General features: G+C 46.9%; 1 protein-coding gene across 12 annotated transcripts in view; it reads left to right on the plus strand.

Annotated features, from left to right (window-relative positions):
- LOC106566409 (myelin transcription factor 1) overlaps nucleotides 1-23595 on the plus strand; it is a 137147-nt gene that overhangs the window by 79843 nt on the left and 33709 nt on the right. For 7 of the 12 annotated variants that reach the window (XM_045692923.1, XM_045692921.1, XM_045692919.1 and 4 more), the window contains exons 3-4: nucleotides 16896-16996; nucleotides 22730-22787. In XM_045692923.1, coding sequence (XP_045548879.1) covers nucleotides 16896-16996; nucleotides 22730-22787 — 159 coding nt within the window. The other 5 variants (XM_045692926.1, XM_045692928.1, XM_045692924.1 and 2 more) reach the window with 4 other exon arrangements.

The raw sequence follows: 23595 nt of genomic DNA on the forward strand, positions 1-23595 counted from the left end.
TTTATAGGTTAATGAGTGTGTAGTGCTCAGGAAGAATACAGCGGGGATGTCTGGCTCCCTCAGATAGAAACTTCTGGTGGCATTAGTGAGGCCAGCACTCTTTTTAAGTGAGAGCCTTTCTTTGTGAGCCATGCAGAGAAAGCAGATGTAATAAGCAGTGAATCCATTACATGTGCTTCCCCATTTTTTCGCCATAGCAACGATGGCGAGGGGTCATTGAGACAAGGCCACGTATGGAGAACATCATTATCTACCAGACCATCTGTTATGGAGAGGGAGGGAGGCTCTGTCCTAGACTCACACACTGACTGTTATGGAGAGGGAGAGAGGCTCTGTCCCAGACTCAGACTGACTGTTATGGAGAGGGAGGGAGGCTCTGTCCTAGACTCAGACACTGACTGTTATGGAGAGGGAGGGAGGCTCTGTCCTAGACTCACACACTGACTGTTATGGAGAGGGAGGGAGGCTCTGTCCTAGACTCAGACTGACTGTTATGGAGAGGGAGGGAGGCTCTGTCCTAGACTCAGACTGACTGTTATGGAGAGGAAGGGAGGCTCTGTCCTAGACTCAGACTGACTGTTATGGAGAGGGAGGGAGGCTCTGTCCCAGACTCAGACTGACTGTTATGGAGAGGGAGGGAGGCTCTGTCCTAGACTCAGACTGACTGTTATGGAGAGGGAGGGAGGCTCTGTCCCAGACTCAGACACTGACTGTTATGGAGAGGGAGGGAGGCTCTGTCCTAGACTCACACACTGACTGTTATGGAGAGGGAGGGAGGCTCTGTCCTAGACTCAGATTGACTGTTATGGAGAGGGAGGGAGGCTCTGTCCCAGACTCAGACTGACTGTTATGGAGAGGGAGGGAGGCTCTGTCCCAGACTCAGACACTGACTGTTATGGAGAGGGAGGGAGGCTCTGTCCTAGACTCAGGCTGACTGTTATGGAGAGGGAGGGAGGCTCTGTACTCGACTCAGATTGACTGTTATGGAGAGGGAGGGAGGCTCTGTCCCAGACTCAGACTGACTGTTATGGAGAGGGAGGGAGGCTCTGTCCTAGACTCAGACTGACTGTTATGGAGAGGGAGGGAGGCTCTGTCCCAGACTGAGACTGACTGTTATGGAGAGGGAGGGAGGCTCTGTCCCAGACTCAGACTGACTGTTATGGAGAGGGAGGGAGGCTCTGTCCTAGACTCAGACTGACTGTTATGGAGAGGGAGGGAGGCTCTGTCCTAGACTCAGACTGACTGTTATGGAGAGGAAGGGAGGCTCTGTCCTAGACTCAGACTGACTGTTATGGAGAGGGAGGGAGGCTCTGTCCCAGACTCAGACTGACTGTTATGGAGAGGGAGGGAGGCTCTGTCCTAGACTCAGACTGACTGTTATGGAGAGGGAGGGAGGCTCTGTCCTAGACTCAGACACGGACTGTTATGGAGAGGGAGGGAGGGGGTGGAGATGGTGGTGAAGGTGGAGGTGGTGGCAGTATTGGAGGTGGTGGTGGAGGCGATAGTGTTGGTAGTGGAGATGGTGGTGGAGGAGGGGGTGGAGGTGGTGGTGGTAGTGGAGGTGGTGGTGGAGGTAGTAGTGGTGGAGGTAGTAGTGGTGGAGGTGGTGGTGGAGGTGGTGGAGATGGTGGAGGTGGTGGTGGAGGTGGAAGTGGTGGTGGAGGTGGTGGCAGTAGTGGTGCTGGTGGTGGAGGTGGTGGCAGTAGTGGTGCTGGTGGTGGAGGTGGAGGTGGTGGAGATGGTGGTGGTGGTGGAGGCAATAGTGTTGGTAGTGGAGATGGTGGAGGTGGTGGTGGTAGTGGAGGTGGAGGTGGGGGTGGTGGTGGAGGTAGTAGTGGTGGAGGTGGTGGTGGAGGTGGTGGAGATGGTGGAGGTGGTGGTGGAGGTGGAAGTGGTGGTGGAGGTGGTGGCAGTAGTGGTGCTGGTGGTGGAGGTGGTGGCAGTAGTGGTGCTGGTGGTGGAGGTGGAGGTGGTGGAGATGGTGGAGGTGGTGGAGGCAATAGTGTTGGTAGTGGAGATGGTGGAGGTGGTGGTGGTAGTGGAGGTGGAGGTGGAGGTGGTGGTGGAGGTAGTAGTGGTGGAGATGTTGGAGGTGGTGGTGGTGGAGGTGGTGGAGTTGGTGGTGGTGGAGGTGGAGGTAGTAGTGGTGGAGGTGGTGGAGGTGGTGGTGGTGGAGGTGGTGGTGGTGGAGGTGGAGGTGGTGGAGTTGGTGGTGGTGTTGGAGGTGGAGTGGTGGAGGTGGTGGAAGTTGGGGTCAGGTGGTAGTGCTGGTGGAGGTGGAGGTGGAGGTGGAGATGGAGGTGAAGGTGGAGGTGGTAGTGGTGGTGGAGGTGGAGGTGGTAGTGGTGGTGGTGGTGATGGAGGTTGAGGTAGTAGTGGTGGAGGTGGTGGAGGTGGAGGTGGTGGAGGTGGTGGTGGTGGTGGAGGTGGTTGTGGAGGAGGTGGTGGAATTTGGGGTCAGGTGGTAGTGCTGGTGGAGGTGGAGGTGGAGATGGAGATGGAGGTGGTAGTGGTGGTGGAGGTGGTGGAGGAGGTGGTGGAGGAGGTGGTGGAGGTGGTAGTGGTGATGGAGGTGGTGGAGGTGGTAGTGGTGGTGGAGGTGGTAGAGGAGGTGGTGGAGGTGGAGGTGGTAGTGGTGGTGGAGGTTGTAGTGGTGGTAGAGGTGGAGGTAGTGGTGGTGGTAGTGGTGGTAGAAGTGGAGGTAGTGGTGGTAGAAGTGGAGGTAGTGGTGGTGGTAGTGGTGGTAGTGATGGTGGAGGTGGTGGTAGTGGTGTTGGAGGTGGTGGAGGTAGTGGTGGTGGAGGTGGTAGAGGAGGTGGTGGAGGTGGAGGTGGTAGTGGTTGTAGTGATGGTGGAGGTTGAGGTGGTGGTGGTGGTGTTGGTGGTAGTGGTGGAGGTGGTGGTGGAGGTGATGGTGGAGGTGCTAGTGGTAGTTGTAGTTGTTGTTGTGGTAGTTGTAGTTGTTGTTGTGGTAGTTGTTGTTGTTGTGGTAGTTGTTGTTGTTGATGTTGTGGTTGTTGTTGTCGTAGTTGTTGTTGATGTTGTGGTTGTTGTTGTTGTTGTGGTAGTTGTTGTTTATTGTGGTAGTTGTTGTTGTGGTAGTTGTTGTGGTAGTTGTTGTTTATTGTGGTAGTTGTTGTTGTGGTAGTTGTTGTGGTAGTTGTTGTTGTGGTTGTTGTTTATTGTGGTAGTTGTTGTTGTGGTAGTTGTTGTTGTTGTGGTAGTTGTTGTGGTAGTTGTTGTGGTAGTTGTTGTTTATTGTGGTAGTTGTTGTTGTGGTAGTTGTTGTTTATTGTGGTAGTTGTTGTTGTGGTAGTTATTGTGGTGGTAGTTGTTGTGGTAGTTGTTGTTTATTGTGGTAGTTGTTGTTGTTGTGGTAGTTGTTGTTGTTGATGTTGTGGTTGTTGTTGTCGTAGTTGTTGTTGATGTTGTGGTTGTTGTTGTTGTTGTGGTAGTTGTTGTTTATTGTGGTAGTTGTTGTTGTGGTAGTTGTTGTGGTAGTTGTTGTTTATTGTGGTAGTTGTTGTTGTGGTAGTTGTTGTGGTAGTTGTTGTTGTGGTTGTTGTTTATTGTGGTAGTTGTTGTTGTGGTAGTTGTTGTTGTTGTGGTAGTTGTTGTGGTAGTTGTTGTGGTAGTTGTTGTTTATTGTGGTAGTTGTTGTTGTGGTAGTTGTTGTTTATTGTGGTAGTTGTTGTTGTGGTAGTTATTGTGGTGGTAGTTGTTGTGGTAGTTGTTGTTTATTGTGGTAGTTGTTGTGGTGGTAGTTGTTGTGGTAGTTGTTGTTTATTGTGGTAGTTGTTGTTTATTGTGGTAGTTGTTGTTTATTGTGGTAGTTGTTGTTGTGGTAGTTGTTGTTGTAGTAGTTGTTGTGGTAGTTGTTGTTGTGGTAGTTGTTGTGGTAGTTGTTGTTGTGGTAGTTGTTGTTATTGATGTTGTGGTTGTTGTTGTTGTGGTAATTGTTGTTGTGGTAGTTGTAATATGATGGGCTATTTAGACAAATAAAACCAGATGCTTGTTACCATGTTATTATATACTTGAGAGCTGAGTATATGTGAGTTAGGTTATATATACAGTATACACAGGATCTTGCTCAAAAAGACTATGAAAGTAAAGTTGTTTTTGAAAACTAAAGTTTCCATAAAAGAATGCAGAGTATTTGTGTTCCAGTAGTGGTCTGTCCAGACCAGGCGTGCGTACCAAGTGTCCTTTGTGTTGGAGATCTTAAGCCGTTGAGCATTTGTGTTGAAAGCTGAGAGTGACCGGCTGTGATTGGCTAAGGGAGTTTGCAGCAGTCAAATATAATTCTTTGCACAGCCCCATCTGATTGGTTTGGCCTGGGCTAACTGCAATAGACCATTCCCATTCCCTATCCCTGTACAAGTTGAACAAAGTTTACTACAACTTTTTTTTACAGAGAAGTTAACATCTCAGTAATTGACAGTCGCGTGTGGGACAGGAGGGGACCGCAAACATGAAGCTGTGTCGCACTTTTCTAGGTTAGTATAGTAACCTCATCTTCTTTTTCATATTGACAGGTAGGTACCGTACTTGGGTTGAACAGGTGTTTTGTTTGTGTGATGCAGGCTAGAAAGTAATGTTGTTTGTGATTTTCGAGGTTCCAATGTAAGAGTGGGCGACACTGTAGCACACAAATGAAATAAATAGTATCGATAATGGGTTTAGCCTACTGAACTGTTCTGTATTTGTTTTTGTCCTGTAGCTACTAACTGCCATGTTGGGGTCATGTCATTATTTTGTTGCATTTTAATTATTATTTCTTCGTTTTTTTTTTTTACCTAGGCCTATAGGGACGTGGTAGTGACAATAATTTAGTAATTTATAAAAACGCCTAAATGATACCTCCCACAAAGTCTAGAAGACTGGTTTTATTTCTTGATTCAACTCAGACCGTTGCTTTTTATTATTCCGAAAATGTAGTTGATTTATTCAGAGATAAATGTTTTCCCTTTGCTACTTTAAAACGACAGGTTCTTACTCATGAAACCAAAACATGCACAATTTCACAGATTATTATATTTTATTTATAAATAGCCTACATATTCCTTAAAACATGTGATGAACCTTCGAATAACCGAAATCTAAACCCCCTAGCCCCGGAAGACATTCCCCAGACAAAGGCCAGTCTAATCCTCCGGGGACGTGTGACTCAGTAACCTACCGTGGGGACAATGCCATCCCAGGCTGCAGGCATATTAAAACTTTCTCTTGTTGTCTGTCAGATTGTTCCATCTGTCGAGGGACTTCTCCACCTCCTCCCTTCAGCTGCCACCATATGCAATATGTTTACTGACCATGGGCCCGTCACAATATAGCCACCGCACTAATTGTAGTCTGGAGCGACGAGACCGTTGACGAGCTGCAATCGGCTTTTAGAAAAAAAAGTTTTCCAGCTGGTAACCGACGAACTGCTCGAGGGGTCATTGAGTTGGGAAAAACAATAGAGTTGTTTCTCGAAACTTTTGGGGAAGTTTTTAAGAAATCCGTGGGCACACAAAATAAAAATGTGGATTAGGGTATCACAATTTTTTTTATTTCACCTTTATTTAACCAGGTAGGCAAGTTGAGAACAAGTTCTCATTTACAACTGCGACCTGGCAATTGTATGAAACATAAGCTATCAGAATAGGGCTATTTTGAAGGAATACATTTACTTAGGCTAGTCGAATCACTCACGTTTATTGCTACGTTATGATACGACATTTATATGAAGCCATATTTAGGCTATACACTGATGGGCCTAATATGGTGCACATCAATAGACAAAAGTAATTTAGCCTTGTTGCCAGATGTAGCCCCATATATATGTTGTGAAGCTTGTCATATGCTGGAAAGGCAATTCAATTCGGTGAGTTTTACAGAAGAAACCTATTGAGCACGCACTGCTGTCCAAGGTCCTGAAACTATGGAGGGGAAACGATCTATCTGGGGTCCTGAAGTCATACAGGACAAGTTCAAACTTACTGTAGCCATCTTGCTGTGTGTGTGTGTGTGTGTGTGTGTGTGTGTGTGTGTGTGTGTGTGTGTGTGTGTGTGTGTGTGTGTGTGTGTGTGTGTGTGTGTGTGTGTGTGTGTGTGTGTGTGTGCGCGTTTTTTCAACAATGTGATTCTTAAAATCCTCTCAAAGGGTAGATTATGTCACACACATCCACTTCAGCAGTAGGCCTTCACCTGGCTTCTCATGAGCTTTCTCAGGAGTGTAATTTCTCGGATCACGGGTGGCGAAGCGTATTTTTGTTTCTATCTTTTGTTTACTCGATTGTTGATGCTGTTGTGTTGACTAGCGCCTTGCTCTGAACCGCACAACTGAAATCATAGTGATGCGGCGTGCGCTACGCCAGTGATTGATTTCAGCTCCAATGCATAACAATGGGATTGCAACAACAACAAAAAAAACTGCCTGCTGCAAAGAGATAAGAATTTAATAGAATTTCTGAAAGCTGAAGGTTGGCTTTTTGAATATTCCCTACGTGCCCGTTGTGGAGAGACGAGATAAAAGAAGCCATTTGTGGGGACTTTTCTCAAATGGCTTGTAATGTATGGTTGTCATTTTCACTAATGGTTCCAAACAGCAAACGAAAACCACGGTGTATGCAACATTTGGGACTGATTCCAAGTTGTAAAATGCTATAATATTCACAGGTCTCTATTTGCAGAGTGTTATCCATGGCAAGTGGCCCACACATAAATAGGCCCTTTATTTAATCACTGCCACACGAATGCTGCAATCACCATTAATACGTTTGTGCATATGGCAAAGTTTCAGTAATGTTTTTTTTTTACAACACTATTTAGTTCCGTTAAAGTTTTTAACTATAGCCTATTGCTATTTTCCACGGAGACTTAGTTAGTCTACTCTGTGTTTTGGAAAAGCCACTTCCCATATGTACTCGAAACGAACAAATGATCAGATTCTGTCATCCCCAGCAACACATACTAAGGGCATATATAAATTCCCTGCCCCAGAAGTGTCCATTGTGTGAGTTATTGCACAGTACCACCTGCAATGAGTTCTGTATGGGGGGGGGTGGAGTAGATGACAACTGTAAGGTATGCATGCTTTTATGGAGTATCAAAGATATATCTCTAGGCGGAAAATAAGATCATTCTGGTATTGGTTGTTCCATTGTAAAGCCAGTATATCCTCCTTGATAGAAAGAGTATCGGGTTATATAGATTTGTAACAATTGTTCATTACTAGGCTATTTAAATCGAATATACTGTATATATATTTTTTTAAATAAAAGCTTATAAATGCTAATCAAAATGTTTTCTTCGACTAAATAATACTGTGTGTGTGTGTGTGAGAGAGAGAGAGAGAGAGAGAGAGAGAGAGAGAGAGAGAGAGAGAGAGAGAGAGAGAAGGCTATACATGCCGGTTGAATTATAGTGGGGCTACCTAAAGCCCTGCCCATCTGATGCGCTCGGTTTTACTACAGCTTTCGTGATGTCATGGCAAAGGGCGGAAAGGGGTGGGATGGGGGGGGGGGGGACAATGGCTCATGTGGGAAAGGTAAGTCAATATTACGATTTCTCGCTGACAAAGGCAAATGAAGCCATGTTTTTGCTTACAAACAAGTAACATTTAACGCCTTGATCTGGAGCTCGGCGCTGTCGCCCTTTTCAGGAGGCCGTCTTGCGTTTTCACTGATCGACATCTGGATATTATAGGCTACCGGACTAGAATATGATTTTTTTATTTTTTTTGCTGTAACTGAGGACATCGTCCACCAAACTACTTGACAACGAACTGAACTCACCCAAAAACACGAGGAAGACGTATAGGGAAAATCCTAAGGGAATATTTAGGGATTCAGGTAATAACACATTATTATTGTTCACTCTGCGTAGTCCACCAAAAAAAATCTTTAACAATTGAAAATGTATTAAACCAATGTATACATGGTTTTGTACAACTTTAATGTTACACTATTTGTATAGCCGTTCGTGTCAGCGTCGTTGGTATCATGCGTTTGGAGTTGGTACCCAAGGAGGATGGAGTGAATGTGGCGGGGACTTGATAGTGTTTTATTTGTCATATTTCACATGTTTCTGGATTTTTTAGGATGTACCTGCCCTTTGCAATCAAGGTTTACTTTTTTTAGGATCAGGATATGGCCCTTGTGTAACAGTGTATCACCTTCTTTCCTGCTATGATATTTCCTCGGTAAGGCAATTAGGCTTCCACAATCTGACGTGTATAGGCTATTTGTTAACATTACTGTATTTGGGAGAATAAGCATTTATTAAAACAGAAACGGATATCTATTTAGCATACAAAAATAATAGCGAGTAGTCCAAATGAATCAACTATGGCGCTCTCTTTTATAATCTCGCTGATATTTTCGCACTTTTAGCTGTGCCTCTGCTTGTGTGCGTATAGTTAGTGTTTCCTGCAAACCAACTCTAAAAAACGTAAATGTGCATTGATTTCGAAACACAGCTGTTTGTGTTGAATGTGCATAGTGCTCCTTCAATTTCTATCCTTTGCTTTGATATCACTTTGTCTTTGAAATAGATTCGAGCTTCATCGATCGCTATTACCTTGCTATTACGCAGTTGACCACTTAAATGTTTTTATCACTATTTTGTCGATTTTATTCTGGCTGACTATCCAGTGAATTATTTAGCCAAACTCGCTTTACTGGGAGTTTGTTAGTTCCATATGGCTGTGTGTAATTAAGGTCGAACAATCTGCGTTGCACAGGAGTCCCAGCCAAACGTATGGATGGAGGAGGAAAGAGGAGGGGTGGCCATTTGATGTGCAGCAGAAAACAGAGATGCTCCCTTCAAATGTCAGGCGTCCTTGGTCAGATGCGCAGATAAAAGTCCTTATGATGTTATTTTTTTATTTGAAAGTCCGGTAACACTCAACGTGCCCGTTCCAAAATCGATTTCACCGGCTTCTGTCTGCTATCTTTACTTTCGCTTTTCGTACTGATCCGGTTTGACTCAGTGTGTGGCATGTTGTTTAGAATTAAGCTGCTCTCTCTGCTTAGATGTCCATGCGGACTGTCAAAGCACCTGCGCCTAAGATGGAGGATGAGAATGAAATACTAGGCCATTATGAAAAAAAATGTCCTCTGGTCGAAAGTTTGAACTGCTGTAGCCTACAGTAAATATGCTGGTCTCTCCCGAGAACGACCGCATGCTTTACTACCTGGCTACTGTTGCTGTTACTACTATCTGTTATTAGTAACGCTACTTTTCTATGGGGGGGGGGGTTACTTTGCTGCCACAATGCAACTATACTACTAGTCCTATAGTGAACATTATAACGCCGTCGAATAAAATATTATATTTTAGTTACTTTGCTATAGCAGTGGCAGATTGATGTGGGCACCAATGTCTAAGTTTATTATAACGAAATTGCAGCCGGTCCATGGTAGGTAGATCACTTTATATATATAATAATTATATATATATATATAATATATAATAATAATATAATATATCCAGAGAGAGAGAGAGAGTCTACAGTGAGTTTATTTTCTCTGTAATAGCCAAATAGTCTCGTTTATTTTAGGCTACTTTTACACAATTTATAGTAAGCCTAAATACATGCGTGACAAATATATTTTTTGAAGATAATAATTGAAGAGTATCCTGTGTTTTTAATTGCTTTATATAGTATTCTATTTCATAGACCTCGTATAAACTAGTAAAGCTTTGATTGTTTGATTTATGAATATGAATATTTGTTATTATAAAACGGTACATTTGGATCTAAGTTTGGATCCTGGATACTGATTGAACTCTTATCATGAGTTGAAATGCTCCTATCGCCCGTGGTGCTGGCAGCAGGTGCCACGGGATCAGAGGAGAGGGGAGTGAAATAAACACGTCGAGAGGAGCAGCTGGGCCAAATTGCGCCCTCGTCATTCAAAGCATATCAGAAATCTGAGCGATAGAGCCAAGGGTCAGGGTCGTCCAAGCAGTCAATATAGAGAGAAGTGCCATTTATAACAACAACCTTGGAATAATGATTGTTAAGCAGTTGGAGTTTTCCGTTATGGTCATTTTAGAACTAAAATCTACTCTAATAGGCCTCAGACTCTTTTTGTGTGCGACACCGACATGATATTGAAGAAGTGTGCTTCAGAAATGATAACTCTGAATGTGGCATGAGTAGGAACATACTTTTATTCTTCAGTAATGACGTCTTATTAACAACAGTCTTTTCAGCATTTATCAAGAGGCTTTGAAACACCGTCAACAAGGCGCAGAGCTGTTCTCGTTTAGCCCATATCATAACTGTAAAAAACAGAAACCGGTAAAAGTGTCGGAATATCGAATGAGTATGGCTCGATCTCTCTTGTTGTTTATGGTTTCCATATGGCTCTTCCCAAACCTGGTTTCCATGGAGCTGTGATGTCCTTCAGACTGCTTCCTCTGTGGGAGACCCTCTGTCCTTCTCAAAGGCACTTTGTCTCATTCTGACAAACATTATTTTATTAGTTTCGTTTACTGTAAGGTCTGTTTGCTTTTGACCTGCTGGAACGGTCTATTCTATGACAATTTCTATAGAATATTAATAGTTTAATGTACATTTTTTAAATCCATATTACATTTAGTAGGATTCAATTACTTCATACATGAATACTTTTCATGAATGGATTATTATTATTGTTGTTGTTATTATTAATATGTGCGTGCAGCTAGTGAATGCTTTTATGTTTGTACAGAACTTATCATTTCTCCACTTTTGTTAAGAGCCTTGTCTAGGTCGTCAGTAATCACACATAGTTATCTCTAAATCCTGCTTAACTCTACCAGGGGTGTACAGCTGGCCCATTTTGGATTATTGTAACAGCATACTCTGGTATTTAATCTAACTATGGATTTATTATCTGTCTTTGCTCCAATCTCCCCCCAAATGTTATTACCCCATATTTTTTTCTGCTAAATGTGATTTGTCTGAGTTTCTCTCTAGCTAGATAGTTTGTCATTATCCTGTAAAAAAAAAAAAAATCTTTGCGGTTTGAAAAGGCCATGTCCCCCAGTTGAAGATTGTATTTTCATTCCAGGACGGACGTACATTTTCATTCACTTGCTTTTCTCTACTGTCTCTGAAATGAACGTCCCCTTACAACCAATTCATTGTCAACTTTCTATCTCTCTCACTACCAAATTACAAGATGGCAGTAATTTAATTCACAGTGAACATCACCTGATCTCCTGCTTCTTTTATACAGATATCCTCCTTTAGCAAGGAGCAAGCCTTTCCAGGACGGACGTCACTTTCGTTATCATTGACTACAGGATTAGATATGAGGAGGGAGAAAGTTATAGATGCATAAATATCATACCCCAAAGACATGCTAACCTCTCACAATTCCATTATCAGGGAGGTTAGTATTCTGCGTCTGTAACTTTCTCACTCATCGTTATTCACAATTTCTTCAGGATTATCCCTAATCATGGTAGCATCCACATTAATGTAGAAGTGTTGAATCCTATTCTTTTAAACACTAAAAGTGACTCCAAAATGGCACAATACATTATTTACCATTAATTTCTGTTGGGCACGAAATAATCTGAAATTACAGCCAAAACAAAGAGCAAGTTTGTAGAGTCACAAGCTTGAAGTAACCATTGTGTGCTAGGAATATGGGAACAAATACTAAACTTTTGACTACTTTAATACACATATAAGTGGATTTGTCCCAATACTTTAGGTCCTCTAAAATGGGGGGACTATGTACAAAAAGTGCTGTAATTTCTAAACGATTCATCCAATATGGATGAAAATACCCTCAAATGAAAGCTGTCAGTCTGCAACTTTAACCTCATAGTCATTGTATCATTCCAAACCAGAAGTGCTGGAGTACAGACCCAAAACAACAACAAAAATGGTCACTGTCCCAATACTTTTGGAGCTCACTGTATGTTTCCCCATGCCAATAAAGCCCTTTGATTTGAATTGAGATAGAGATGAACAGTATTATTGTTGTCATCACTTTTCTAAGGAGGAGGGAAAGTTTTAAAGAAGCATTTTGTTGGGGTGCGTTGGGTTGTGCTGTGTTGTGCTGGGGTGGGTTGGGTTGTGCTGTGTTGTGCTGGGGGGGGGATGAGGGAGGAAGGAGAGGTGGGTTAGGAAGACGGAGGTAGCTCGGGACTGCTCTGACATGGAAACAGCCTTTTGTTTTCTCACTGTCTGTCTGCTATCTCTGAGACGAGGACTGGGCTGTAACTGTAGGATTGGTGCTGTCTGTCTGCTATCTCTGAGACGAGGACTGGGCTATAACTGTAGGATAGGTGCTGTCTGTCTGCTATCTCTGAGACGAGGACTGGGCTGTGACTGTAGGATAGGTGCTGTCTGTCTGCTATCTCTGAGATGAGGACTGGGCTGTGACTGTAGGATAGGTGCTGTCTGTCTGCTATCTCTGAGACGAGGACTGGGCTGTAACTGTAGGATTGGTGCTGTCTGTCTGCTATCTCTGAGACGAGGACTGGGCTGTAACTGTAGGATTGGTGCTGTCTGTCTGCTATCTCTGAGACGAGGACTGGGCTGTAACTGTAGGATTGGTGCTGTCTGTCTGCTATCTCTGAGACGAGGACTGGTCTGTAACTGTAGGATTGGTGCTGTCTGTCTGCTATCTCTGAGATGAGGACTGGGCTGTAACTGTAGGATTGGTGCTGTCTGTCTGCTATCTCTGAGACGAGGACTGGGCTGTAACTGTAGGATTGGTGCTGTCTGTCTGCTATCTCTGAGACGTGGACTGCGCTGTAACTGTAAGATTGGTGCTGTCTGTCTGCTATCTCTGAGACGTGGATTTGGCTGTAACTGTAGGATTGGTGCTGTCTGTCTGCTATCTCTGAGACGAGGACTGGGCTGTAACTGTAGGATTGGTGCTGTCTGTCTGCTATCTCTGAGACGAGGACTGGGCTGTAACTGTAGGATTGGTGCTGTCTGTCTGCTATCTCTGAGACGAGGACTGGGCTGTAACGGTAGGATTGGTGCTGTCTGTCTGCTAGCTCTGAGACGAGGACTGGTCTGTAACTGTAGGATTGGTGCTGTCTGTCTGCTATCTCTGAGACGAGGACTGGGCTGTAACTGTAGGATTGGTGCTGTCTGTCTGCTATCTCTGAGACGTGGACTGGGCTGTAACTGTAAGATTGGTGCTGTCTGTCTGCTATCTCTGAGACGTGGATTTGGCTGTAACTGTAGGATTGGTGCTGTCTGTCTGCTATCTCTGAGACGAGGACTGGGCTGTAACTGTAGGATTGGTGCTGTCTGTCTGCTATCTCTGAGACGAGGACTGGGCTGTAACTGTAGGATTGGTGCTGTCTGTCTGCTATCTCTGAGACGAGGACTGTGCTGTAACTGTAGGATTGGTGCTGTCTGTCTGCTATCTCTGAGACGAGGACTGGGCTGTAACTGTAGGATTGGTGCTGTCTGTCTGCTATCTCTGAGACGAGGACTGGGCTGTAACTGTAGGATTGGTGCTGTCTGTCTGCTATCTCTGAGACGAGGACTGGGCTATAACTGTAGGATAGGTGCTGTCTGTCTGCTATCTCTGAGACGTGGATTGGGCTGTAACTGTAGGATTGGTGCTGTCTGTCTGCTATCTCTGAGACGTGGATTGGGCTGTAACTGTAGGATTGGTGCTGTCTGTCTGCTATCTCTGAGATGAGGACTGGGCTGTAACTGTAGGATTGGTGCTGTCTGTCTGCTATCTCTGAGACGAGGACTGGGCTGTAACTGTAGGATTGGTGCTGTCTGTCTGCTATCTCTGAGACGAGGACTGGGCTGTGACTGATACTCCTATATGTTTATACAACAGCTCATGTTATGTCACTGCATTCATTACTTAGGGTAAGAGGTTCATTACAGAGGGTAAGAGGTTCACGAAAGAGAAGATAGGAGGAAGTTGAAAAGTTGAGAAGATGGAAAGAGGTGGAGAGAGAGTAAAAATTGATACAGGTGACAAAAGAGTCTGAGTGTGTTTTAGTTGTGGAACAGTTAGTTTGACTTGAGCTGTGCCAGGCCGTGCCAGGCCGTGCCAGGCTGTGCCACTCCCTCTCCGTAGGAGCTCTGGTTGCAGGTCTCAGTCCCCATGCCCGGGTAGAGACAGATGGGACTTCAGGACAGACACTCACTGCTCAGGAAATTCACCAGATTGGGAGAGAGGTGACAGGGCAGGAGGGTGTAAGGAGCATGGTGGTTGGGTGCTTGGAGCAGGGGGGTTGGGTGCTAGGAGCAGGGTGGTTGGGTGCTAGGAGCAGGTTGGTTGGGTGCTAGGAGCAGGGTGGTTGGGTGCTAGGAGCAGGGTGGTTGGGGGCTAGGAGCAGGGTGGTTGGGTGCTAGGAGCAGGGTGGTTGGGTGCTAGGAGCAGGGTGGTTGGGGGCTAGGAGCAGGGTGGTTGGGTGCTAGGAGCAGGGTGGTTGGGTGCTAGGAGCAGGGTGGTTTGATGCTAGGAGCAGGGTGGTTGGGTGCTAGGAGCAGGGTGGTTGGGTGCTAAGAGCAGGGTGGTTTGATGCTAAGAGCAGGGTGGTTGGGTGCTAAGAGCAGGGTGGTTTGATGCTAGGAGCAGGGTGGTTGGGTGCTAGGAGCAGGGTGGTTGGGTGCTAGGAACAGGGTGGTTTGATGCTAAGAGCAGGGTGGTTGGGTGCTAGAAGCAGGGTGGTTTGATGCTAGGAGCAGGGTGGTTTGGTGCTAGGAACAGGGTGGTTTAATGCTAAGAGCAGGGTGGTTGGGTGCTAGAAGCAGGGTGGTTTGATGCTAGGAGCAGGGTGGTTGGGTGCTAGGAGCAGGGTCGTTGGGTGCTAGGAGCAGGGTGGTTGGGTGCTAGGAGCAGGGTGGTTGGGTGCTTGGAGCAGGGTGGTTGGGTGCTAGGAGCAGGGTGGTTTGATGCTAAGAGCAGGGTGGTTTGATGCTAAGAGCAGGGTGGTTGGGTGCTAGGAGCAGGGTGGTTGGGTGCTAGGAGCAGGGTGGTTTGATGCTAGGAGCAGGGTGGTCGGGTGCTAGGAGCAGGGTGGTCGGGTGCTAGGAGCAGGGTGGTTGGGTGCTAGGAGCAGGGTGGTTGGGTGCTAGGAGCAGGGTGGTTGGGTGCTAGGAGCAGGGTGGTTGGGTGCTAGGAGCAGGGTGGTTGGGTGCTAGGAGCAGGGTGGTTGGGTGCTAGGAGCAGGGTGGTTGGGTGCTAGGAGCAGGGTGGTTGGGGGCTAGGAGCAGGGTGGTTGGGTGCTAGGAGCAGGGTAAGTTGGGTGCTAGGAGCAGGGTGGTTGGGTGCGAGGAGCAGGGCGGTTGGGTGCTAGGAGCAGGGTGGTTGGGTGTTAGAAGCAGGGTGGTTGGGTGCGAGGAGCAGGGTGGTTGGGTGCTAGGAGCAGGGTGGTTGGGCGCTAGAAGCAGGGTGGTTGGGGGCTAGGAGCAGGGTGGTTGGGTGCTAGGAGCAGGGTGGTTGGGTGTTAGAAGCAGGGTGGTTGGGTGCTAGGAGCAGGGTGGTTGGGTGCTAGGAGCAGGGCGGTTGGGTGCTAGGAGCAGGGTGGTTGGGTGCTAGGAGCAGGGTGGTTGGGTGCTAGGAGCAGGGTGGTTGGGTGCTAGGAGCAGGGTGGTTGGGTGTTAGAAGCAGGGTTGTTGGGTGCTAGGAGCAGGGTTGTTGGGTGCTAGGAGCAGGGTAGTTGGGTGCTCTGGCCACATTGAAGGCACTAAGTGTGAAAATGTAATGAAGAGTAGTCTTGTACAGATTTGCATTATCTTACATGTTTGCAGTTCAGGGTTTCATTAGTTAGCTGTGACAGTTTGATCTTTTTTTTCTCAAATAGTTTTTTTCTTCACATTCTGTGAAGGTCTATGCTCTCATTATTTAAGACACTTCAGAACCACATGTCTGTGGATAGCTCCACAGTGGATCAATCATTTCAGTCATAGCTCCAAAAACTGCAAGGATAGAAAACATAATTTTTTTAAAAATAGTTTAGCTTGTTTCTATTCCGTAATGTGTGATGAATGGAATAGCTATTACCTTGATGAAAAAAAAGAAAAAAAAGCTCTTGATTTATGGATGATTCATTATTTACTGACCCCCATCCCCCCCCACCCACCACCTTGCTCATATGCACCCAACTACTGAAAAGCTCAATACAAATGTGATTGATTCGAATAGCACACTGACAGAGACTCCAGCTGGGGCACTTTGGGGCATACTGACGTGTGTGTGCTCTGTTTCTTTAGTGCCTGGAGTATGCTTGAGTGCCCCACCCCGTCCCAACCTACCCTACCCCACCCCCTCTCATCACCCTCCCCACCCCCTCTCCATCACCCCCACCCTCTCTCCATCACCCTCCCCACCCCCTCTCCATCACCCCCACCCTCTCTCCATCACCCTCCCCACCCCTCTCCATCACCCCCCACCCTCTCTCCATCACCCTCCCCTTCACCTCTCCATCACCCTCCCCTCCCCCACCCCCTCTCCATCACCCTCCCCACCCCCTCTCCATCACCCCCCCCCCCTCTCCATCACCCTCCCCCTTCACCTCTCCATCACCCTCCCCCACCCCCTCTCCATCACCCTCCCCACCCCCTCTCCATCACCCCCCCACCCCCTCTCCATCACCCTCCCCTTCACCTCTCCATCACCCTCCCCCACCCCCTCTCCATCACCCTCTCCCTTCTGTTCTCCATCACCCTCTACCTCCCCCACCCCCTATCCATCACCCTCTACCTCCCCCCACCCACTCTCCATCACCCTCCTCTCCTCACCCTCCTCACCCTCCTCCTCCTCCCACCCCACCTCCTCTCCCTCCTCTTCCTCACCCTCTTTACCCTATTCCTCCTCCCACCCCACCTCCTCGTTTCTCTGCTTGTGCTGTTATTTAAAATGGCTCTTTCTTCTTTTCTCCTGTATTGCTCCCCCCCTCTCTTTTGGCTGGTTCAGAAAATGAGTTTCGGGGTGAGCTCCTGAATCAGCGGTGGACGCGAGGCGAGAGGATCAGCCCCTGCCAGCCCACACAGAGACTGCAGAGCGGACCAATCAAAGTGAGTTACAGAGCACAGCACTTTATTTCTGATTTCTGAGCACTTCAACACTGACCAGCTAAAGGGAGGGGGGGGGATGGGGGGTGGAGGGGGAGGGAGGAGGGGGGGTGGAGGAGGGAGGAGGAGGATCAAGGGGGGGCGGAGGAGGAGGGAGGGGGTTGCTCGACAGGCGTGCTGGACAGTGCACTTCAGGCAAACAAATCAAACAGCACATCAAATCCTCTCTCTTGCCTGCCCAGCCCTGCCCAGCCTATAGCACAGCTCAGCACAGTTCAGCTCAGCAAAGCTCAGCATTTTATTTCCACAGAGTTCACTTTAGAGCATCAGACAGAACATCTCAAGAGGATGTCCTTGAGCTGCTTTGATATTTTTCCCCGATATTCCTCCTCATCAGCATAAAATACATCTTTCTTTCTTTCTTTCTTTCTTTCTTTCTTTCTTTCTTTCTTTCTTTCTTTCTTTCTTTCTTTCTTTCTTTCTTTCTTTCTTTCTTTCTTTCTTTCTTTCTTTCTTTCTTTCTCTGTCTCCCACTACTATGACTGCTCCTCTCTGTGTGGATATTTTTTTAACTTTTGTATTTTAACATGAATTTATACACATATTACAGTTGTTATCGATTGCCAAGACACTTTTAATGAAACTGGGCTCCACTTGATTTCCATCATAACCGTATTCTTATTTGTTAAAACTGTAAGTCATTTGTCATTGCTTTCACACACAATGCAAATGCTAAGCACATTTTTTACTAAACAGTAAACACAACTCTCTACAAAAGTTTAGTAAATCATAACAAATAAAATGAAAACATTTGGTCACAGATGATAGAAAATAACTCCCATGAATGTGAACCTCTTCTGCACGTGTGCAAAACTTATCAATCAGCAATCAGTCCTTATTCATGCGTAAAAGAGGTCACCTGTGAGTTGCTATTTGCAAGAGTGGACCAGGTCATAGGTCAAGGAGAGGAGAGGTAGAGGGACCCATAGAGGAAGATAGTTATTTTATGGTGCATACTATACTTATAGTATCAACAAATGGCCCAGACATACAGAGGGTTCACCATGGTAGGTTATATTGATCGTTGTAGTTCCTATTTATTGGGCCATTGTGTAACGAGTGATTGAAATAACTTTTGCTTAGATAACAAGTTGTATGTTTTGACGGAGGTCGTTGATCTTGTGTTATGTATTTCATGTTTTGAGAGTCTTAATGCGTTTAGCAAATAAAATGTTTCATTTTGGCCAACGTGTTTCAGTGTGGTCGCTGGAGGTTAATTGTTTCTGAAAAAGTGAATTGTGTTTGGACAAAAGTGCACAAGTAATAAAGACAAACTGTAACAAAGGGAGGGATGGAGGGAGGAATGAAGGAAAAGGAGAGAAAGAGGAGGTGGTGGGGGGTGTTGTCCTCCGGGTCTAGTTAAAGCTGTTTAGCTACCCTCTGAAGGCCAGGGTTCATCAGAAAGGATGGCTTTTATTGATTTGGTTTGATTTCTTGAAGTGGAGTAGCAGTTACAAGCTATGCTTGAAATCAAAACAGTGAATCATTTCAAACATATTTCCTCGTTCTGGAATGGAATCGTGCTGAAAAGACTTCACTCAGAGTAAGAGAAAGAGATGAGGAATGGAGAGCGAGGATGTCTGATAAAACACCATCTCATGAGTGTGTAACACCGTTGGTCCTAGTAGTACCTCCTCCTCCACGGTGTGAATGATTCAAACGAGCCCGGCTGGGGCTCAGCAAGTAGTGGTGACTGCTTGGCCCAGGAACCGGGCCTCTCTAATTGGCAGTTGCTGTCCGCAGGTAATTTTGGAGATGTCAGTCTTTCTTGCTGGTTGCCTAGTGAACGCGGCTCTCCTGGTTCCCTCTCCGCTTGTAAACGTGAAAATGAATAAAAGACTGATTTATGTGCACCAGGGGAAGAGGGGTGACCTTCTCTGTGAAGTCATTGCCCCCAGCCAGCAATTTACATATAGCTGTCAGAATGCAGAGCAGAGATGGCCTTCCTGGCTGTACGGCACACAAAGAGGGACATAATTGATAATGTAACACAGTCTGTAGGGATGCAAAGCTCTCCTTCATGAGCTACTCTGGTAAAACCCACACCTTCTTCTCTCTCGCTGCAGGGAGAAAAGAGCATCTGGGCACCATATACATTTCTCATTCAAAGAATGTAATTAAAAAAACAACACAGGCAAAGGATAGGTTTGAACATACATTAAAAAAAAGAAGCCCTTTGAAAATATGGTGAATCGCCAGCCTCGTTCCGCTCTGGATTCATTCAGTGACTTTGTGTTCATATAAAATTAATGAGGTGGAATAAAATAAAATAAAAACTGAACTCAGATGTGCTTACCTATTTAAATGTGTGTAGCTATGGTTACTGCAAACATGAAAGCAATAGGGGCTCCTTTCAATCCCGTTTGATTCATGTGATGACTATCGACGTGGGAAGAAGCAGAAGCAGAAAACGAGACAGGAGAAACCGAAGTGTGTACAGGCTCATCATTGATAAGACACAGCCAACACAGTGAATCTCTTTAGGGCTGCCTCATTTGTCCCCCCCCCGGGTCACATGGGTCATGAAGAGTAAGGAGAGGCTAGGCTAATACACAGTCCCCATTTTCTGTCCAGTGAAAGAGACAAAACAAACTGTGTTCATTAGCTTCTCGTGGCTTTTTGATCCCCTGTAAAACTTTCCACTCATGCCACACACAGGCCCGTGAGTTGAGCACAGAGAGTAAACTGCACCCTTTAGTTTGGGGCACAAAGCCGGCTTGTTGCACGGGTGCACATTAGCAGTGCCTGATCAAAAGCCCAGGGGCCAGGGGAGGAGGGAGGGCTGGGGCTGGGGCCGGGCCCCGGGCCTCACACTGCACCTGTACCTCCGGATAAGCATGAGACGCAGAACACAAGGCTCCCCAAAAAAACCACAACACACTTCTTATGCCCCCTCTCTCCTCTCCCTTTTCAAAAGTAGCTCTATTAGCAGGAAGTGCCTTTGCCAATCACAGAAAAAGAGAAAAAGAACGGGAAAAAAGAGACAGAGATGTTTGAATTCACTGTGGCCCTGCCAACTTCACCACTGACTGAGACAAAGCAGCTAATGCTGAAGCGAGGGGGAGGGGAGGGGGGAGGACAGGGGATCGCAGGGGGACAGGCCATAAAAGACCCAGAGTTCAGTAATCAAAGCTAATGTTCACTTTGTGTCTATAAAAGCATCTGATAGCTTTAGAGTGTGCCTGCCTGGCTGCTGAGTGGGGAATGGGGAACTGTGGTACCACGAGGTGTGGCTGGGGGTCAGTAGTGAAGGGGGGAGGGGGAGGGCCTTCACACCTGCTCTTTTGTGCCTTAAAAGCAAGGCCTCTGCCGGGTGAACCCGGGAGCGCTGGGTCCCTAAAAGAGCAATTACAGTGATTCTGAGCTGTTTTTGTTGTTGTTAATATTATTACTATATTTTGGAGCTCCCAAGTTGTGCAGCGTGTCTAAGGCACTGCATCTCAGTGCAAGAGGCGTCACTACAGTCCCTGGTTCGAATCCAGGCTGTATCACAACCGGCTGTGATTGGGAGTCCCATAGGCACAATTGGCCCAGCGTTGTCTGGGTTTGGCTGGGATAGGCCGTCATTGTAAATAATAATTTGTTCTTAACTGACTTACCTAGTTAAATAAAGGTTACATAAAATACTATGGTCAGGCAGTACAGTTATTATTACCCTTCCCTTTGCTTACAAGGCCATGCCCTTATGTATGTAGGCATTGCATATTACTTATTTTGAGATTCCAATCCACTCAGGTGCTGGAAATAACAGCGTTAGAGAGGGGGGAGTGTCCTGGGTGGGAGAGTGGACAGGTTCGTGGTGGCAGAGGGCTGGTTCTGGAGGAGGATCTGGAAATAACAGCGTTAGAGAGGGGGGAGTGTCCTGGGTGGGGAAGTGGACAGGTTCGTGGTGGCAGAGGGCTGGTTCTGGAGGAGGATCTGGAAATAACAGCGTTAGAGAGGGGGGAGTGTCCTGGGTGGGAGAGTGGACAGGTTCGTGGTGGCAGAGGGCTGGTTCTGGAGGAGGATCTGGAAATAACAGCGTTAGAGAGGGGGGAGTGTCCTGGGTGGAGAAGTGGACAGGTTCGTGGTGGCAGAGGGCTGGTTCTGGAGGAGGATTTCAAAACAAACACCTGTTTATTTTCTCTCCCGGCATTTTTTATTTGCCTTTCATTTTCACTTTTCACTAATGTTCTGGTGATTCATGTACTGTCTCCTCTCTCTCTCTCTTTTCTCTCTCTCTCTCTCTCTCTCTCTCTCTCTCTCTCTCTCTCTCTGTGTGTGTGAGGACTGAGTGGGGGCATTGGTACAGTAGAGATGTTCTCCCTGGTGCTCAAGGTTTATTTTAACCTCCAGCAACTGTAGTTCTTTCTCAGGTTTACCAGCAATGGGAAGAGAGAGGGAGGGGGGAGAGAGAGGGAGTGGGAAGAGAGAGGGAGGGGGGAGAGAGAGGGAGTGGGAAGAGAGAGGGAGGGGGAGAGAGAGCGAGGGGAAGAGAGAAAGGGAGGGACGGAGAGAGAGGCAGGGGGAGAGAGAGCGAGGGGAAGAGAGAGGGAGGGGGAAGAGAGAGGGAGGGGGAGAGAGAGGGAGGGGGAAGAGAGAGGGAGGGGGAAGAGAGTGAGGGGGGAGAGAGGGAGGTGGAGAGAGAGCGAGGGGAAGAGAGAGGGAGGGGGAGAGAGAGGGAGGGGGAAGAGAGAGGGAGGGGGAAGAGAGAGCGAGGGGGAGAGAGAGGGAGGGGGATGAGAGAGAGGGAGGGGAAGAGAGAGGGAGGGAGAGAGAGAGGGAGGGGGAGAGAGAGGGAGGGGAGAGAGAGAGGGAGGGGGAGAGAGAGGGAGGGGGAGAGAGAGGGAGGGGAGAGAGAGCGAGGGGGAAGAGAGAAAGGGAGGGGGAGAGAGAGGGAGGGGGAGAGAGAGCGAGGGGAAGAGAGAGGGAGGGGGAAGAGAGAGGGAGGGGAGAGAGAGAAAGGGGGGAGAGAGAGGGAGGAGGAAGAGAGAGCGAGGGGGAGAGAGAGGGAGGGGAGAGAGAGCGAGGGGAAGAGAGAGGGAGGGGGAGAGAGAGAGAAGGGGAGAGAGGGAGGGGAGAGGGAGAGAGATGGGGAGAGAGAGAGGGAGGGGGAGAGAGAGGGAGGGGGAGAGAGAGATGGGGAGAGAGAGAGGGAGGGGGAGAGAGAGAGGGGGGAGAGAGAGGGAGGGGGAGAGAGAGAGGGGGAGCGAGAGAGGGAGGGGGAGAGAGAGAGGGGGAGAGAGAGAGGGAGGGGGAGAGAGAGAGGGAGGGGGAGAGAGAGCGAGGGGGAGAGAGAGAGGGAGGGGGAGAGAGAGGGAGGGGGAGAGAGAGGGAGGGGAAGTGCATTTTCCAGGAATAAAGATATAATCTGTTTGTATGCCTGCCTGTGTGGTTTTGCTTGTATATCTAAGTGTATTTGTGTTTCGTTGTGAGTGCATGAGGCTTCATCTTGCGTCCATAAGAAGAGCATTGTGGTTGCACTGAATCATAAAAGGTTGTCTGCATTATATTTATATTATATTATATTTGTATACATGTAAGTAGACATGAATACATGTAAGTAGACATGAACATGAATATGAACCTTAGCTAGTGAGTGGGTGTTAGTCTGTAATGGTTTGTATTCTTCTCTCATTTCCCTCTTCCATTAAAAGCAATGTCCTGACTCTCTGTGACCTCTTTCCTTTGTGACAGATGAGTGTGGAGAGTGATGACAAGCGAAGCACACGCACACGCTCCAAGGGAATCAGAGGTGAGGTCAGCTCTCATGCCACAAGGAGGAGTTTGTCCTCTTTTCTCTTCTTTTACTGCCAAGGCAGATTTCTCTAAAAGGTGCTAGCCCCCAGTTTTCCTCTCTAAAAAAATACGTCTTGTCCAGTAGTGCTGGTCCGCTAGCCATTGTTACCTGACAGCTCTCAGCTCATGCTGAGTGGACTGATCTGAGAGAGAGAGAGAGAGAGAGAGAGAGAGAGAGAGAGAGAGAGAGAGAGAGAGAGAGAGAGAGAGAGAGACAGAGAGAGAGACAGAGAAGAGAGAGAGAGAGAGAGAGAGAGAGAAAGAGAGAAGAGAGAGAGAGAGAGAGAGAGAGAGAGAGAGAGAGAGAGAAAGCACGATTCACAATGCGTTCAGAACGCAGTCAGGGGTCCATGTCCTTCATAGATAGATACCCACCGTACTGAATGATGAAACAGACAGAAACTGACTGCAGAGAAATGCATAGGCCTGACTACAGAGAGAGTGGGATGTTGACTGAGTGCTCTTTAGGTATCCTCTTACTCTGGGCCTTCTGACACCAGATTAATGCATCTGTAATTGGAGCTGTGACTGTGTTCTGCAGATAGTTTTTCTATCCAATAGCGACAATGAGAACAACAATCTGCTCTATTGCTGACACCCTATTGGTTCCTCCTTGAACAGACACCAGTGGGGAATAATAAACTCACAGTGATGTTGACCGAGGACTATGATTCATTTTTTCATTTCATTTCATTCACCTGAAAGAATTGCAGTATTTTTAACTGATATCTGACATTTTTTTTTATTTGTTATTTAATTTCACA

The sequence above is a fragment of the Salmo salar genome, chromosome ssa13, assembly GCF_905237065.1.
Source record: "Salmo salar chromosome ssa13, Ssal_v3.1, whole genome shotgun sequence".
Lineage (NCBI taxonomy): Eukaryota > Metazoa > Chordata > Actinopteri > Salmoniformes > Salmonidae > Salmo > Salmo salar.